A 20,386-nucleotide genomic window follows, 5' to 3' on the forward strand; every position below is an offset into this window, starting at 1 on the left:
AGTACTGCAAAAATTGGTCAAAAAGAGAATTCAAGAATGGGCAGGTAAAAATATTGCAACATCAGAGTTGGATAAAAAAAATTGCTATATGGTGGTTCTGCTGGATTTTGCAAAGGCATCTGACAGAATACACATGGAACATTGCTTGCAAATTAGGACAAATGGGGATGGATATGTCGCTGGTTAAGTGGATAAAAGGGTGGCTGCTGGTAAGTGCAGTGGCAGAATCGAGGCAAAAACAGGTGACTAGTGGTGTGCAACAAGGTTCAGTGATAGGACAATTGCTCTTTAATTTGTACATAAATGATATAAGAAATAACCTAAAAGGAAATATTCAGTGGTTTGCTGATGATGCAAAAGGTAGAATATAGCTAATCAAGGTGATGTGGAGAGCAGCTTGCAGGACAATTTAAATAGCTGTCAGTATGGGCAAAAGTTAATGGGTGTCAGTTTAATGTCAAGAAATGTAAAGTTATGCATTTTGGGATAAATATATTACAAGCTGTGCATCACATTGATGGCACTGTATTCCAGGAAATAGATGAAGCCAGAAATTTAAAGATGGTGGTAGTAGACAGAGAGTTAACGTTAAGAGAACATATTGCTAAGGTTGCTAAAGTAGCCCATAAAATTACTTGGCAATTTAAGAACACATTAACAAGTAGAGATAAGGAAGCTGTTATTCCTCTTTACAAGCCCTTGATATGTCCACATTTGGATTACTGTGCTCAAGTCTGATCTCCCAGGTTTCTTAAGGACGAGGAAGCAGTGGAGAAGATTCAGAGGCAAGTGACCAAGATGGTGAATGGTCTGTGGAATGTTTCCTATCAAGACAGATTGGGATTGCAGAAGTTGGTTGATAGGAGAAAAAGAGAATATATGATGGAAACATTTAAGTTGCTTAAAGGGATTTATAAGATTGATGCAGGGTTTCAGCACTTGGCTGGAGGAGCCAGGACAAGGGACTATCCCTGGAAGTTGAATAAAAGTGTGGTTAGTAGGTGTGTGAGGAGTAGATTTTTTGCTTGGAGAGTAGCGAATGAGTGGAATAGGTTTCTAGAGTCAGTTGTGAGTGCTTGGTGTGTTGATGGGTTCAAGGAGAAGCATGATAGATTGTGTGGATAGTTTGGGTTTCCAACCATGAGTCTTTGGACCCGGAGGTGGCAGTGCAATAATAATAATAATATCATCCCTCTTTCCCCTATCCACTGTACTATGTAAATTGCATCATCACAACCTTTCTTCATATTCAACATTCCAAAGATCAGACGCTATTTTGGACAATTGACTCTGGATCCTCTCCAACAGCTCTTCATCCTTTTGAAAGTCAGGTGAAAATATTTGTGCACAGTAGTCCATATGTGGCCTAATCAGAGCCTTATACACCGGAACCAGAATCTCCTTACTACTATAAGTTAGTGTCCTCATCATTGCCAGAATTCATTGTGTTCTCCTCACAATTTTCACAATGTGCCCACTAAATTTTAGATCTTTATCCACCATCACTCCAGTACTATTTTTTCCTCAAAGTCCAACAATATATCCCCACCAATAGTAAATTCTCATCTTTCTTTTCAAAATTTTAAAATCTTACATTTCTCAACATTGAACTGGCATCCCCACTCTCATGTTGACTCAGGCTATTCAAGTCTTCTTATAAAGCAACATCATCCGGCTACTCATCACAGTTCATCCCAACTTTGCATCATCTGCAAATAACTGTATATTCCTATTCAAATCTTCACTAATATCACTGGCATACAGATTAATCAGCAATCACCCTGAAACAGACCACATATTCTTATTATTAACACCATGGAGTTCTTAGACTCATTGAGGGAGGCCTTAAATATCATGCCAAGCACTATACATTTGCACAGTATCTATCAAGTATTTTGCTTTGAACTCATTTACTGTCATGATACCCATAATTGACTCTAGCAACCTATTTCATCATTTACCACTCTCCAAGCAAAAAAAACTAGTCCTGATGGCCCTGCTAATTACACTCTTTCTCAGTTTTGAAGGATAGTTCCCTAGTTCTTCCACCACCAGACCTATTCCAAAAATTTTCTCTGTATTAATCTTGCAAAAATATTCAGTAATTTGTATGTATCAATTATATCACCCCTTTTGCCCCTGTCAACCAATTTCTGTAACCTACAGATCTTCAACCTGTCCTCATATGGTTCATTCCAGACCTGCTACCATCTTGGTCACTCACCTCTGGATCCTCTCTGCATCTTCCTCATCCCCAAGAAACCCAGGTGACGAGATCTGTGCACAGTAGTCAAGATGAGGTTTTAACAAGGCTGTATAAAGAAATATAATAACAACCAACATGCCAGGGTATTTTTCAGTAACCAAGTAATCCAATAAACTGCTTTAGTTACATTTGCAATATGACCTCTAAACTTTAACTTCCTATTAAATAACACCCCAAATCCTTGACTTCATCAATTTCCTGGAGTACAGTTCCATCAATGTAGTGCACAGCTGGTAATCTTTTCACTCCAAAATGCATAACTTACAATTTGCCATATTAAACTGACATCTTTCTCTTTGGAAATAAAACAAACCCAACCTTTTTAATTATAATTTTAAGTCATCAATGATTATCAATAAATAATGTGTTATTTTCTTTGTATTTACATGTTATACAGTTATATATACATATATTTCTGGAAATTAGTTGTTATTTTTGTCAGCGTAAGTAATTTTGCTAACATTTATTATTAAAAAATTCATATAAATATAGTGTCATAGTTACTGCACCTAAAAACTCAACAATGTGTGTGTGTGTGTGTGTGAGGGGGGGGGGGGTCAGAGATCCAAAAGATGTGCTGATTGGTTCAGCAAAAGTTTACTGAACCTGACAGCAGAATAAATATAACCACTGAATAAATAAATATATATTTTTAGCACTCCTAGACTGTTGCATTGGTTCAACTAGGAGAAACAAGGAATATGGTCTTAATGACACATAAGCTTTAAATTAAACTTAAATCACCATTATGATATAAGTATTTCAGTGTCATAATTACACCAAACATTTTCAAATGTTGTTTCAAAATATCCTGAATATGTATGTATATTTTGTTTGCAATAAAACGACCTGAACTTTTTAACTAAAATTTTAAGCCATCAATGATAAAAAACATATAAATGAACTAATTTTGAGGTATGAAGTAAATATAAAACCAACAGTATCAGTAGATTATGACACAAAATAACTTTAATATCTGTATTTTTGGTGCATTGGATATGAAGTATATTTTAGATCCCATAAATCAAAATAACAGAAGATGACAAGCATCCATTTCTCTCCTTTCCAGAAAAAACTAAAACTGCTACTCTAACAGACAAAATCTATTCCTTAGATTTTTGTCTAACTAAACTAAATATTTATTTAAATATTTGTCAATATAGCTTATTTATTTTTTACAGTATCTTTTTTTCTTTTACCTAAACACACAACTAATTACAATAAAAGTATAAATGAAATATGCTGTATATATTTGCTATTTGTAAACAGTGCAATCATTTAATGAAGACAGCTCAGCATAAGCATTAAAAAAAGTGCAAAATAAAATAAACTTACTCAGTGTACTGCTTCACTTGAAGAATACTAAGCACTTTCAAAAATTGATGATATAATAGAGATGGGATATAACATGGAATACTAGTTCTTATCATAATATATATTTAACAATTTATAGCAATGGAAGCAAATCCACCATTTACAATTTTTATAACACCAATCATAAGTGATTCTCAAGCAAAAGAAAGAAAGAAAATTAAAATTAAATTAAACTGAAAACACCAGCAACTTACAATAAACACAGTTTAGCAATCAAGCAAAACACACACACACATGCACACATATATATATAACTCAACTATATTTGAATATGCAATGCTGACTTGAAGCTCTTCAAAACTGAAAATTGTCAACAATCCCAAGTGGCTGCTTGAGATCCATGATTTTTGATCATGTACTTGCAAAAATAATTTAATAACTTTAAAAATAAAGAAATAATATAAAAACTCACCTTACTAATCAGTTCATAATGAACTATCATCATAATGTACTATTTTTGTTTGAATAAAGTATTAGTAAAGTAGAATAGATATACTAAAATACATTTTAAGATTCTGTTAAGTCTGATAAAACACGTAATCAGTTGAGTTCACATACTGATGAATTACCCGTAATTAGTATATCTAAATGTCCATTACGAATCCACAAATTTTTTAGGCATATTTGAGCACATAATTTTGAGTAAAACAAAACAGTGTGCAAGCACTCATAGTGAAACATAGTTGCTGTGTTTCATATAATTTCCTAATAAATGTGATGAATTTTAAGTCTAACAAAGAAATTAATAAAACGTGTTTATTTTTTTCATGTTATGTTCCTCATTATTTTGTCCTCTTGCTTTTTTTGTGATCTCTGAAAGAAACTAACGTCTAAGATTCTACTCAGAAATCAAGAAATTTTCATACTTATTTGACACTTTCATCAGTCATCTATCCCACTTACATCTTTAAAGAAATCTTGAATTCTACAATATTTATAAATAGAAAGACAAAATTATGCTGCATGCTGATGAATTTAACTTAGTAGTAAATTACAAATTCTGTTCAATCAAAAATTTCTTTACAGCCATAGGCACACCACTCATGAATTTCCTCTTTCTAACTTCCCCATACACGTAAACCTGTTGATAGTTTTATCGGCAGGTTTATGTGTATGGTGAATTTCCAATCCAATGCACAAGTCTAATATCCAAGTCCATTCACTCTAGTTTGGCTACCAACTAATCAGTCGGTAATCTATCAACAGCCTTTGCAAGTATATTGCTGTATATCCATCTCCCACATCCAATGCAGTTGTCACCATATTGTAATAAGGAAGAATATCACCAAAACATGATCTCCCTTTACAAATCCATGCTGTGCCAAAAAATTATAATATCACTGTTGTCAACCGAATTCTGGATCCTGATTCTCACTAGCCTTTCCAACACCTTAACCTAAGATTGGAATATAATTCGATGCTTAAATTCTGTCATCCCTTTTATGAAGCAGTACAATCTTGATTTCTTTCCATTCTTTTTGAAACTGATCCAATGTGAGACTCATATTAAACAAACATATCAAGGCAGATTGATATTCCTTCAAAACATGTGCTAATATATCATCAAGTTCCAAAGCCTTATTAATATCAAGTTTGCTTAATTCCTCATATACCTCTTACTCACTCACAGTCATTCTCAACTCCTCATCATCTACTGCTGTTGAACTTTCCATGATGCCACATTCACAAAAGACCTTTATGAAACCTGGTGAAAGAAGGATGAAAAACCTTTATGAACCGCTTAGTAAATATCTCAACAATATCCTCTGAAGCAGTTGTCCTTATACCTTTATTCCACTCAATGCCATCCAACCATATTCATTCTTATATTTTGTTGGCTGGATATTAAAAAAAATCTCCCTAGAATTTTATTTCATTTTTTTTTGTTTCATTAGTGAACTGCTTCTCATGATACATTTTTGCTACCCTTAATAACTGAGACCCTCTTTGCCAGTTCTTTGTACTTCTCATTGAATTGATTATTACCACTCCTTTTATGTTGTCTCCATAATTCCTTTTTTCTCTATACTGCCTGCTTAATCCACCATAGTGCAATTGGAAGAATGGTGGAACATTGCGCCCTTCAATTGGAAAAGACCTGAGTTCGATTCTCATCATGACGAGGAGAATCCTTATATGGGCTTTTTCAGTTGAAGGTGAGTTAGTCAATCTCATACGGTGGCAGCAGGTTTTTTCCTCCCAGAAACTTGGGTTTTTTCATCCCCCGCACAGACAAATCGGCCTTCAGAACACATGCAATTTACAGATAAAAAATACTGTTGGTGGTGATGATTGCTAATAGATGGCGCTGATGGCATGAGTGTACTAGTTGGAGAATTAAGTAGTAGTGGAGACGATGAGATGCATTTAGCAAAGTAGAGTAGTGTGCCCTCCCACGATGAGTCCTTGGACTCCCTGGAGGTATCACGTAATAATAATAATCTCTTCATTCATCCATTTCCCACCTACCTTATTTAACCTTCTGACCTTTTGATACATTTAGACATTGCTTCTACTAGATAGTTTTTGAATATCACCCAAACAGCATAGATATCTATTCCACACAACTCCTCATTCCATGCTCTAGTTACAAGCTATCTCCTGATCTTCTCATAATCACCAGCCTTGTAGTTCTACATATACCCTTTCTCTCATGGAAGTCCTTCACATGGTTGGCAACCAGCTAGGTAATCACTTCATGGTCACTCTCACCAACTGTAAGATGATTTGACACCTCATTTATAATAACATCCTCTGATGAGATGAAATCTAAGACTCTCAATCCTGATGTGCCCTGTTTTATACACTGCCTTAGATACATCTCATTTATAATAACATCCCCTGATGAGATGAAATCTAAGACTCTCAATCCTGATGTGCCCTGTTTTATACACTGCCTTAGATACATCTCATTTATAATAACATCCCCTGATGAGATGAAATCTAAGACTCTCAATCCTGATGTGCCCTGTTTTATATACTGCCTTAGGTAATGGCCCCTCAAAAACTCAAGGAACTCGCTTTCTTTACTTATGGTTGCTATCTTATCATTCCAATCTATATTGTCATAATTAAAATCCTCTAATACGATCTTTTGCTATTTTCTTGGCTAATTTTTTTACATATTTCATAGTCAGTACTCTACATATTACCAGGTCTATAGCAACATTTGACTAAGTATTTTATTTTATTCACCTCTATTGCACACTATACTGACCCAAAACTATTACCACTATTTCTCTCTTGAATTTCTATCTTGTATAGAGATAACTCTTTTTCTATTATCAATAGCACTCTCTCTCTCTCTCTTTTTATCCTTTCTATCTTCACAAGATATATCACACACTGCAATAATATAGATTCCTGTCAGGATGTCATCCTCCTCCAACTATTTTTCACTTATTCCAACAATTTTTGGGTGAGCAAACTCAATCAATGCAGCCATTTGATTTCCTTTGTTTGTGACACTTCTAGCATTTGTATAGAAACATAACAGCTCATTCCTGGATTTATAACAAGTTTCACTGATACCGCTTATTAGTTGTGATTTCTCTACACCTTTCTTGAGCCATTTCTTTTTCTCCTTACTCATCCCAGAACCTTCTTCAAATCCAACTGTTTTCCCTACATCCCAGGTCATTCCCTTCCCTTTTTGTCTAAAGATGCATTTACATCCTCTTGGAGCATCAACCTTTCTCAGGCTGTGTTATCCTGACCCCCCTGAGACTCCATGTCCCTCTATATTTTGCACACTTGTTCTCTCAGTCTCTACACTCATTCTACCCACTTCTACATTCATAAGCATTACCTTCATGTATCCTACCTTACTCTCCTCCTCTTTTACATCACTTCTTACTTGCTCTGATTCATTCTCTGCCACTACCATCTAGCTGTAGTCTCTCCAAATGCTGCAACAAAAACCATTCGAATGCAGTCCATCATTCTTATACAGTTCATTTCTTTTTTCAAACTCATTCCACACATTATCAAACTGCACTTCTTTCTCTTTGTGCATTTCTGCTAGCATAATCATTCATAATTCTTGCTCGCCACCTCATCTCATTGCTGTGAGACCTGAGCAACACATTGACTACTCTTCCTATTACACTATTATCTTTTATCCTTCTCAACAACCTTCTAATATCAAATTGTACTTTCTCCTTGTGCAAAGTCAAGTCATTTGTCACTTCTACCACTACCAATTCCTTTGCTTGCTTACTCCTCATATCCAACACCTCAGTCATTCTATTCATTTTACTTCCAGGAAAACAAACCTTGTGTATTTTTTCATTTATCACATCTTTAATAACCGAATCATCTTCACTTCACAGAATAAATTTTGAAATAGAATGGCTGGCGAAACACCTTACAAGGTGGTATGCAGAGAAGAAAAGGAGTAGGAAAAATAATTTTGTTGCTCTCTTATCATAGATAAGAGCAAAACAAAATCATGTTTCTATGTGTTAAGAGTATAAACAGCACTGGGAAAGGATTAAAACTTATTTTATTTCTTCTAATTTTTTGTCTCAGTTACAGTTCAGGGAGTACAAGCTAATACTTGTAACACACACACAAAGGCAGCAAAATACTAAATGAAATGTGGATATAAGACTAGAGTCCTAACTAGATTGGGTGCCCTCTGTGATTGTGTATAGGAGGCATTGGTTGTAAATTGGAATCTCCAAGGATTAGTGTTTCCCATACTTTTTTGGAAAGTTTCTCACATTCATATTTATTTAAATTAGGCTTATTTCTGATGGCAACTTCAGATTCTAAAATCAGTCTTTCCTTTCTAAATATGCTGTTATGGAGCATTGTGGTTTTTTACCAGCTGATCTTATGAGTAATATTCAATGCATTGTCTGCAAGATCAGACTGACCTTGGTCATGATGTTCATGATATACTCCATTAAACCTTCAACATGATGAAAATCATGTTTTCTAGGCCAAGAATAAGAACGTCAATGATGCTGTGGATGCAGTGAGGGAAAGTGAAAAAGGCGATTGTTTTGGTAGCTACTAATGATCCAGAAGATGACAAGTGTGGTGCAACAAGATACAAATGAGTTACTGATAGAAACAAAAAAAGCAAATAAGAGGAAAATAAAAGCGTACAGACTGTGAGTTTGCTGCCATGGTATGATAGAGGCAATTGGAGAAGAAGGGTTGTGATTGTGAATGAGTCAGAGCACAGGCTGTGCAAGAAGAATGATGTGAATATGAAGAGTTAGTCTGATGGATGAAAGGACTTATATAAGATGGGTGTTTTTTTTTTCATTTCAATTTATTCGAAATTAGGTGTCATCAGAAAATGTTGTTTAGTGAGAGTTTTTAAGTGCAGAGTCAAGAAAACCAGAGTGTTTGGCTTGGGGACACAGGTGAGTGAGGGTACAGCTATCATGGGATTGACTGAGTGATCACCTGATGCTGAATGCAGTTCCAATGTTAAGTTCTTCTTAACGTTAGTGGGATAATGTTAAGAAACTAATGCCAGAAGTATCTGCAATATAGAAGAGGAGTTTCTGGCATTAGTTAGACAAAGTTGGCAAACGTTATAGGCAGTAGTGAGACCTGTTTGATGGCAGACAATATAATCAAAATGGATAAAATGCAAGACGTATAGTGTTTTCATAGAGGACAGAAGCGGCAGAATGATGGGAGGTTTTGTTAATTAACACAGAAGAATTAAAGTCAAAAAGAGCAGATGTAAATCAAGAGAACAGAGATGCAGAGGACAGTTCACTTGAGGCTATGTGATGTGAAATAGGTAATAGGTTTGAGAAATGGAAGCATCTATTGCTTGCTTGTTTGTTGTAATCATTGTCATGAATCCTTATCATCAGAAGTCCTATTAGAAATTAAAAAAGTGTTATTGTTAATATCACAATGAGGAAAATAAATAATACATAAAATAATTGGAAAATTATTAAATGATGATGGTGAAATACAGGTAATAAATGAGTTATAAAAATAAATACCACGTTAGTATCACAATGTGGCAATAGATCTTACAGCACAAAAACACTCCTGACAAGGATCTTCAGGATGAATAAATTCCTGAGCATTACGATACAAGCGTCGTGAAAACTCACAGTGATAACAACGAGAGCAGCATTCTTTGTACGGAGCAGCAGGATGTATACATGGGGTTTCTGGACAATGTATCTGCTTGCAGTGAACACGAGAATGCTGAAAAATGGGAAAATAAATTTGATTGTAGTATCTTAAAATGCTTTACCATAACATTTCATTGTATACTTTTTACCAGTATATAATCCATCATGGTTTTCAAACTGACCATAGTCAGAATGACAGTAATTTAGTTGCTGTTGTTAGATTGTGAGATGACTTAATACAAAATACAAGAAATATAACAATTTAGATACTGTTGTTAAACTGCTGTCACCACCACAAAGTTCTTTACATCAAGTTATTACCTATGGCTACTAAGAATAAACAGATGCATATCTAGTAATTTGGTGATATAGTGAGATGTCTTCTCAGCATGATACCACTTACCATGACATTTAGATCACCACGATTTTTCTTTTGAAATGCACTAAATGAACAAAATCATGGTCAAATTGTCATGATTTTCTAAGGCATATGAATTTTTCCAATATTTTGTTTTAGTTGATAAAGTGCAATTTCATATTACCTGTTGGCAACTAGTATATCCTTGGGAGTAAAGCACAGAACCTATAAGATGTCAAGTCATACAATAAATATTTAACAGAAATGTACACTCAATGTATTTTTTCACATCCACCAGGTTTTAAGCCACTTTTTGTGTATTTCTTTATTAGTTATGGACTTATTTTTCATTTCCAGTTAGTCAGAGTGAAAGAACAAATCTTCACTTTTAATCTGGTTTCAAGTGACTGTAACAAGATATATCATGCAGGAAGGATATGATATAACATGCAGGAATAGCAATAAAGTGAAATCATCAAAACAAAACATTTTATGGTGTGTATTTGCATGACACTCACAGTCAAGAGGTTGCACTAATAGAGTACACAAAACATAGATCATAGTTAAATGTGAAAGACATTGTCATTAATAAGCACTTGCAAAGCATGTAAAAACCTTGAAAAATCGATTAATTTTTGCAAGGAAATTTTACTTTTTTAATTAAGAATTAAAAAAATAACTGTTGAAAAATAACTGTTAAAAATAACTGTAGATAGATGTGAAAATGATATAGATGTGTTGGATGAAATAAGATGTGAAAAACTAAAAAATTCTACAATGAATTTATGCATAAGCATAAAACAGAACAGACTACAGAAGATGAGCTACAGTTATCACTATATAACCTGGAAAAGAATGTTACCAAATGTGGTATGGTAATATCTTCTGATAAAATTCTCATCATAACAAGAATCAAATGCAGGTCTTTTCCAACAAAAAGAAGCCAAATAATTTTAAACAACAAATTAAACAAGTCAATAATTTTAATTACCTTTACAGTAATATAAGCACATTGAAGAAGTTGATGAGAGTTTTATCACTTGGTTATAAATTAACCAGAGGAGTGAGGAGGAGGAGGTTCTTTGCATGGAGAGTGGTTGGTGAGTGGAATGCATTGACTCAGTATGTTGTGAATGTAGACACATGGAATGATTTTAAGGAACGGTTGGATGAGCATCGTGTGCAATAGAGTATATCTCCCACGATGAGTCTCTGACTCCATGGAGGTTGGATATTAATAATAATAATAATTAAAGATGCCAAGAAATTATACTCTTGTTTAATCCTTTATTATTATTTCTTTTCATTTATTTTTATTACATCATGACACCTCCCAGGAGTCCAAGGACTTATTGTGGGAGGGCACTCTACTGTACTCTGCTATATACAGCTCACCATCTTCCCTACTACTTAATTCTCCAATTACACCATAACAATGCTACTACTATCAATGCCATCTACAGTCCACCACCAACATTATTTTTTATCTGTAAATTGTGTGTGTTCTCATGGCCGATTTGTGTGTACACAGAAAAACCTGAGTTTCTAGGGGAAAAAGCCCTGCTATCTTTGCATGAGACCAGCTAACGCAATTTCATTTGAAAAAGCCCATATAAAGATTCCTCTGATCACAACAAGAATCAAACAGATTTTTTCTAACTGAAGATCGCAATGTTCCATTATCCAAGTGCAAACAAAGTCTGTGTGTGCTAATACTTCATGACTAGGAAACTTGTATATAGAGGCTAATGACTTCACATTAGCCTCTATATACTCAGTGAACTAGACGATCACTGTAAATCTCAATGAGTGATCAAACAGGACCCTCTACCTAAGCCCTGAATGCAGCTCTGATTATTTCATCACAAAAGGATCTAAACTCATAAAATTCTCATTGGTGGTTCTACTCAATATACACAACCTAAATATGGTTGTGTTAAATCTCCCAAGATTTGGAAAATTTAATTAATAGGCCTCCCACCCAACAGCACCCATAGGGGATATCACTCATAGAACTTCAAGTTTCTAGTTTAACTTCTTCCACTTATAGTTTTGTATGTTTTGTGTGTTTTTACAGTTTTAATATTGCATTCCTGATGAAGTCCCTGTGACAGAGACAAAATATAGTAACTATTAAACTTGTGCTTAATTATTTTTTTATGTTGCATTCATTCTATTAAACCTAATCATGAGTGTAAAACAGTATCTAAGTACTCAACAGCTTTAGTTATTCACCTCTGCACTCTGTCTAGTGTTTCCTTATCAGTAATACAGTGCAGTGACAAGATCTATGCATAGAAATTCAAATTAAACTTAATTAAGGCATTTATACAGTGGGACTATTACCTCCTTATCTGTACATGTCGGCATTCTCAATGAGGACTCTAGAGTCACAAGCAAACATAGTGGAATATTTGAGCTGTGCTGAAAAAAACGTTTTTAATCAGTATATAGTGTGGATTTTTGTTGCAAATTGTGCTACATATTTTCAGTTTGATACAAGTGTCCTTCAGTACTGTTGTTATTGTAGTTCTGTTGTTTCTATTCATTTTGCTGCTGATTTATTCTTACCAAGATGACAAGGTCAAAGTTTTCTTCTCTGCTACTTTTAGAAGTAGCAGAGAAGAAAAATGTTGAGTGATGTTGGCAGCCGCAGCTCGGTCTACGAATGGCTTGTCACCAAGTCCCCCCCCCATTTAATGACTACATTCGTACTACAGAATATGTGGTGCTTATGGCATGTATGCCTCCCAGCAGTCGGATATCTGTCAGGTGAGAGATTGAGGAGTGCATATGTGTGGAAAATGTAAGACATGGGAAGAACTTTGTGAGTTGGAAATTAGTATATCAGACCTCAGCAGCGTTGCGTCAGAGGCAGGAGAATACCAACCTGGAGAAATGAGTAGCGTGATAGAGGGTGAGGATAATGAGCAGAATGTAAATGAAAAAAAAATTAACTTCTTAAATTTAATTGGGCCTCAAGGGCTCACTTTAGTGAGTATGGGCATGGCAAATCCGAGATACCTGATGTGGACCATGCCTTACTTCATGTAATATGCATCTGTTATATTATCTGTAGACTGGTTCCTTTCCTTTTTTCTTTTCGCTCCCCCCCCCCAATGCTATTAGAGTATTCGAGGGCTAGGGGTGAATCTTTCCTATTTTGCTATTTCATCTGGAAAGGGCCTCTGCAGCCCAACCACTTTCTTCTTGCAATGACTTCACTCCAAAATGCTAATATGGTTGTGCCTTATAACATATCGTATGCTGCATCGGCTGTCGCGCAGAATAATCAGAGCCGTCTTCAGGGATTAGACAGAGGATCCTGTTCGAGACATATATTACAGTCTCCATCAAAAGTCAGTGATACTGTGAATGAGCAATATAGAAAGTATAAGGTGAATCTTAGAAGGGAATTTTACATAGGCACATGGAATGTTTGGGGTCTACAGATGGATACTCTTGAGAATGTTTGTAAAGAGATGGATAGGTATAAAATTGACATCCTGGGAATTACAGCGACCAAATGAAATGGAGAAAGTCACTTCAAATACAGGATGGTAAGCTAGTTATTTCAGGTGGTGACTCAAAACATCATGGGGTAGCTGTGATACTAAAAACAGCTCAGGCAGGAAGCCTTATTGGTTATAACCCAATTAATGATAGGATAAGCTCTATCAGACTTAAGACTCAGCCCACCAATGTATCAATGGTGGTAGTTTATGCATCCCACATGGATAGGCCTGAAGAAGAGAGTGAGGAATTCTATGAAAACTTAAAAGCTGTTTTGGACTGCCTACCAAGGAGAGACATATTGTACATCTTAAGGGACTTAAATGCAAAAGTGGGAAAGCGTATGAGAGTCAGGGCAGAGTGTGGCATGTTTGGTCTGGGTGAACATAACACCCGGGGTGAAAGACTGTTTGAATTTTCCCGTGCTAACATTAGTTATTACCAATACCTGCTTCCAGAAACATCCACGATGGACCTATACTTGGACATCTAACGATAGGTCAAGGCACCAGATTGATTAGATCCTAGCTCTCCAGCGGTGGAAGACAAGCATCTCTGATGCACATACTTATCCTGGAGCAGATTGTGGTATAGACCATCAGCTAGTAAGAGCCAAAGTAAGACTAAGACTCCAAAAACTTCCTGGTCAGGCACATCCCACTAGAGTGGATGTTAGAGTAATTCCTAGTGGATTCACAGAAGAAACATCAACTCAGTTGGATGATTTTTTGGAGACCAATGAAGAGAACTCACCAGAAATGTTTTGAGAAGGAGTCAAGGTGATAATATAGGATACAGCGGAGAAGTATCTTGGCCCAACAAGAAGAATAAGAGAATAAGGGATTGAAGAATACAAGAGATTACATAGAGAAGTCAGAAGAGGCATCAAGCAGGACAAAGAAAAGTTCTATACTAATAAATGTGAAGAAATAGAGTTCCAGATGAGAAGGCACAATTATAAAAGGGTGTTTTATTTAGTTCATGACTTACAGCACAAGTTTAAGCCTAAATTAAATGTCATCAAAGACAGGAATGGAGCATTACTAACAGAAGAGTTGGAAATCAAAAACAGATGGAAAGAATACTGTAAGGAACTGTACAGCAGAGTGGATAAAGAAAATGTGGAGTTCTCTCAACAGGAAAATTTTGATTTGGAACCTCCTCCACTTAGGCATGAAGTTGAAAGAGCAGTTAAGCAGCTTAACAGCAGTAAGGCCCCAGGGGATGGAGGGATAAGATTGTTTTATAGGATGATTACAAGGATATGGGAGACAGGATCATGGCCTAGGGACTGGAAGAAGTCAGTTTTCATGCCACTACATAAGAAAGGTGATATGAAGGCATACAAGAATTATAGAACTATTAGTTTGATACCTCATTCAGGCAAAATTTGATTGAAGATCATGCTAAATAGGATTGAGGCCAAAGTTGAAGCAGAGATGCCCGAGGAACAAGCAGGTTTTAGGAAAGATAAGGGCACCAGAGATCAGATGCTTTGCCTTAGAGAGATCATAGAAAAATATAAAGAATTCAGACTCCCTCTGGTAATGTATGTCTTAGACTACTCTAAAGCTTTTGACTGTGTTGAGAATGTGAAACTGTGGGAAGTAATGAAAAGAATGGGTTTTCCTCAACACACTAGCAGGTTGATAGCCAACTTGTATAAGGAACAAGAAGCCACGGTAAGAACAGGTGTTGGATTGACTGACTGGCTTCAAGTTGGAAAGGGAGTTAGGCAAAGATGTTTACTTTCTCCTCACTTGTTTAGTATATATGGAGAGGACATCACACATGAAGCATTGGATGAGCTCTGGACAGGAATTAGAATAGGAGGTAGATTGATCAGTAATCTGAGGTATGCTAATGATATAGCTCCTTTGTAATGACATGGAAGAACTAGGACTAATTCTTGACAAAGCTAACAAGATCAGTAATAACAGAGGATTTCAACTCAATCCTAGCAAGACAAAGATTATGGTTCTCAAAGGAAATACAAACAGAGAAGGCTCTTGAAAAACAAGTGTATCTTAATGGAGAAAGAATTGAGGAAGTCAGCAAGTTTGAGTACCTAGGATCCATTATTAATGTGAAGAATTGCTATTCAGAAGGAAAAAAAAGGTTAGGAATGGCTAAAACAAGTCAGAGACCTGTCTAAAATCTGGAAGATGGATCTTTCTCCATGGGAACAAAGTTGAATATTTTGGATGCAGTTGTTTTTCCAACAGCAACTTATGGATGTGAGACTTGGAACCTAAAGAAGTCAGATAAGAAAAGGATATCTGCTTTTGAGATGTGGTGTTACAGAAGGCTGTTGAAGATATCGTACACTGAAAGGCATACAAATGAATGGGTGTGAAAAAAGATCAGTAGAACTTTAAGGCTCCTTAAATATATTGACAGAAGAAAGTTAAAATATTTTGAACACATAAAAAGGATGGAAGGGGGTCTTCTCAGAACAGTAATAGAAGGTAAAGTTCCTGGAAAAAGAGGAAGGGCTAGACCATCAGTGAGATGGATGGATTGTGTGTGTGTGTGGAGTGACTGATCTTCAAAGAGTTGAGGCCACCAGAAAAGCAAACAACAGAAATACATGGTAAGGCCTGGTGTGGCACATCACCGAGAATCGGAGTGACTGACCATACGGCATCTGTAGATGCCCAGTGAACATAGAGAAAGAGAGAAATTTAATTGTTATTAAATTCTTATTAAATTTAATTCTAATTAAATAATTTAATTCTTAAATGAAAAAGAAAATTTAATTCTCAGGCCTTCTACCCAACAGCACCCATAGGAGATGTTGCTCATAGAACTTCAAGCTTCTAGTTTAACTTCTTCCACTTCTAGTTTTGTATGTGTTTTTACAGTTTTAATATTGCATTCCTGATGATGCAACTTCTTCCACTTATAGCTTTGCATGTTTTGTGTGTGTGGAGTGTGGAAAGTTTGAATCATTGTGAAGTTTTTGGAAATGCTCTTAGTTGGGAGGATGAACGTTAAGCAAGAGTGGGTAGCTTGCAGAGAGAGGTAGATGTGATGAAAGAGGTGGTGCAATATCTAGGGAATGAGTTGAGAAGTATGAAAGAAGCGATTAAGCAAATGGAAGTGATGAATGCAAAGTAAATCAGAGTAGGAGTGAGAGAGGTTTATGAGAATAATAGAAGAGTAGAGAATAGAAACAGCAGGAGAGAGGGCATGAGAAAAATGCAAAGGAGTGTTGGAACCAGGGAGAGAGAGAGAGAAACAGAGAGAGAGAGGCCAGGGCAGCAGATAAGTTGGGGAACAAAGAAAGAAAGTGTTACGAGAAAGAGACTGAGGGTGCAGGTAAGCAAGGAAGGAATGGTAAGAGTTGTGATGTATGGAGACTCGATGATCCATGGTGTGCAAGATAGAATACCTGAAGAGTGTATACCTAGAGGAACGATAGAAAGTGTAGCTATGGCAATTAAGAGGGTTGAAAGGGTAGATGATATGATTGGTGGTGGGCACGAATGACCTGAGAGGCAGTGTGAAATGGGTGTCAAGAAATCTGAGTTTCATGTTTGAAGCTGTATGGAAGAATACTCAGAGAGGGAGGACAGTGTGCATGTATTGGTCAGGTATGATAATGAGAGCTGAGGAGAAGAACAATAATGAATGGTATGATAGCAAGAATGTGTCAAAAGAGAGGCTTGGAGTATGTGGATACTTGGGAGCCATTTCAAGACAGAAAGGAACTGTATGCAAGAGACTGCTTGTATTTGAATGAGGAAGGACATAGGCAAATGGAGAGATTGCTGTTATCTGACAGAGTCAGTGTGTGTCAATGCAAAGCAAATAGAACTATCAGGGTGGATGGTAGTGGGGGTGGCCTCTTGTGGGAATAGGTGCTAAGAAGAGGGAATACATTGAGTAAAGCTGAATTCAGGTGGAGTCTGGATGGGATAATGATCGGTATAGGAAGAGTGACATTTTTATTCTTTATACTAATGCCAGGAGTATCTGGAATAAAGAGGATGAATTGGTGTCGCTGATAGCATTAGCCTGACCAAAGATTATTGGAATCTCTGAGATGTCATTGATGGAAAATGATATACAAACAGGAATAGAAGTAGCAGGGAACAGCATTTTTTGACAGGATAGGAAGGGAAAACACAGTGTTGGAGTACTACTTATGATAAGTGATGATTTATGTCCTCTAAGAGTGAAAGATTTGGAGTGTGCAATGCACTAATGGTTTTGAAAGCATATGGTGTGAGTTATAGGTGGGCAAGACAGGATATTTATAAATTAAAGATACCGAGAAATTATATACTTAGTTTAATCCATTATCCAAGTGTAAACAAACAAAGTTTGCTCCTGAAGTATCTTTCTGGACAGGGGCAACTCGTGGCAAAGGTGGTATAACTTCTCATCACTTGCCTCAGTATCATGTAATGCAAAGCACATCTCCTTGCGAACATGTATAATGCTATGCATTAAGGGACGGGTCACTATCCAGACCAGTTTTGAGCTTTATTGAGGAGACCTCAATAAAGCTCAAACACATCTCCTTGCAGACACATGTCTGCAAGGAGATGTGTTTTGCATTATGGGATACTGAGCAAGTGATGAGAAGTTATACCACCTTTGCCATGATTTATCCCAGTCCTGAAAGATACTTCAGGTGCAAACTTTGTTTGCTAACACTTGGATAATGGATTAAACCAAGTATATAATTTCTTGGTATCTTTAATTTATAATATAACTAAGTGAAAAACTTTCAACAACAGGATATGTAGTGGGGGGGGGGGGTTGCTACAAGCAAGGGAACATAGTGTATTTCCAGGTGAAGAGCAGGAGATGATTAGGCAGTTGAGCCTGGAAAGTGCAAGAAAATGATTGTTATGGGAAAAAATTTAACTATAGCAGTATAAATTGGGAAGAGGAAACTGCATGTAGTAGCAGTAAGGGAATGATATTTCTCGAATTCTTCAGGGACAAATGTCTTAGACAACATGTAGCAGAAGAAACAAAAGGTTCAAGAGTTTTAGATTTGGTCATAACATCAGAAGATCTAATTATAGCTGGTTGGCATGGTGGTTAGCAGCATATCTGCTCTCCAGCCAAAAGGCTGTGGGTTCGAATCTTGCCATGGGCATGGATGTTTGTGATTGTTTGTGAAAATACTAATGGTGTTGGTCGACAGTAGATGGCATTGGTGTAGATTATGAAAGTAGTTGTGGTTTGTTGTAGTTCGTGGATTGAGTAGTGGAGACAGAGAGTTGTAGAGTAGGTGCCCTCCCTTAATGTCTTTAGACTCCCTGGAGGTGTCACATAATAATAATAATAATAATAATAATAATAATAATAATAATAACTGAGATGGCATCTCTGTCTCCGGTTGGAGAGCTTGACCATGTGGTTTTCACTTTGAAAATGAAGAGACATGAAGGAGTATCAAAGAGAAAGGAATGGATGTGGAATTATAAGGAAGATGATTTTAATAGTCCTAGATATCAACTCCAATTTAACATAAATCCAAATCCTAAGAGTAGGTGTAGAGTAGGTGCCCTCCCTTGATGTCTTTGGACTCCCTGGAGGTGTCACATGATAATAATAATAACTGAGATGGCATCTCTGTCTCCGGTTGGAGAGTTTGACCATGTGGTTTTCACTTTGAAAATGAAGAGACATGAAGGAGTATCAAAGAGAAAGGAATGGATGTGGAATTATAAGGAAGATGATTTTAATAGTCCTAGATATCAACTCCAATTTAATATAAATCCAAATCCTAAGGAATTTTTTTGCTATGTGGCCAGTAGGAGAAGAAATGATTGTGGAAGAATGACATTGTTGGATAAAAATAGGAACACAGTGATTCGCTGAACACTTTATTGAGGTATTTTATCCTGGAGAAGCAGGTTTTAATACTAGAGGAATAGGGTAGGTTTGGGGTTTAGAAGTGCAAGAGGAGAGGGTGTTTCAAATACTGAGTGATCTGGATGTCAATGAAGCAGTGAGACTGGATGGAATTTCACCATAGGTTTTGAGAGAATGTGCTAAAGAACTGACAGTTCTGCTGACCTGGCTTTTCAATGAAAGTCTGTTCAAGGGAAAGGTACTCAAGGAGTGGAAGGAGGGTAAGATAGTGCATAAGGGTGGTAGCAGATTGGAACTAATTATAGGCCAGTTTGTGTGTCATCAGTAGTTGTTAAGGTCTTAGAGAAATTAGTGAGGGACTATATACAACATTCGGCAGATGAGGGTAATGTTATCTGTGAGAATCAACATGAATTTGTTAAGAAAGTGCTCTTGCCTTAGTAATATGGGAAAGGCATATTCAGCCATTCTTTTGGATTTTACGAAGGTATTTGACAGGATACCACATGATAATCTCATATTTAAATTGCAACACATGAGTTTAGATGTCAGGTTAGTAGATATCTAATAGGTATCAGAGAGTTGTGTATGGGTGGGACAATATCAAGGAGGCAAGAGGTTACAAGTGGAGTCCCACAGGGCTCAGTACTGGGACCTATATTGTTTAACCTTTATATCAATGACATTGTCATTAGATTGGAAGGGGATGTTCAGTTGTTTGCAGATGATGTGAAGCTGGGAAGGGTTATTAGTAATAGTGCAGATGTGGTAGCCCTGCAAGAGGATTTGAATAAACTGAACAGATGGACATATGAATATGTGATGTCAGTGTAATGCAGCAAAATGAAAAGTCTTGAAGTTGGGATACATCGATGGAAGGCTGCATGCTCTGTTGGAGGAAATGTACAGGAGGAAGGGGAG

At 36.4% G+C, this 20,386-nt stretch overlaps 1 protein-coding gene across 3 annotated transcripts in view; it reads right to left on the minus strand.

The window, feature by feature from the left end:
• The window catches only part of LOC150093698 (kielin/chordin-like protein), a 1,333,292-nt gene that overhangs the window by 452,973 nt on the left and 859,933 nt on the right, over window positions 1–20,386 (minus strand). For all 3 annotated transcript variants that reach the window (XM_090412628.1, XM_090412627.1, XM_090412629.1), the window contains one exon: window positions 9,653–9,829. In XM_090412628.1, coding sequence (XP_090268754.1) covers window positions 9,653–9,829 — 177 coding nt within the window. The remainder of the gene's footprint in view (window positions 1–9,652; window positions 9,830–20,386) is intronic.

The sequence above is a fragment of the Typopeltis vanoorti genome, chromosome 23, assembly GCF_054136105.1.
Source record: "Typopeltis vanoorti isolate ZY-2024b chromosome 23, IOZ_Tvanoo_1.0, whole genome shotgun sequence".
Classification (NCBI taxonomy): Eukaryota; Metazoa; Arthropoda; class Arachnida; order Uropygi; family Thelyphonidae; genus Typopeltis; species Typopeltis vanoorti.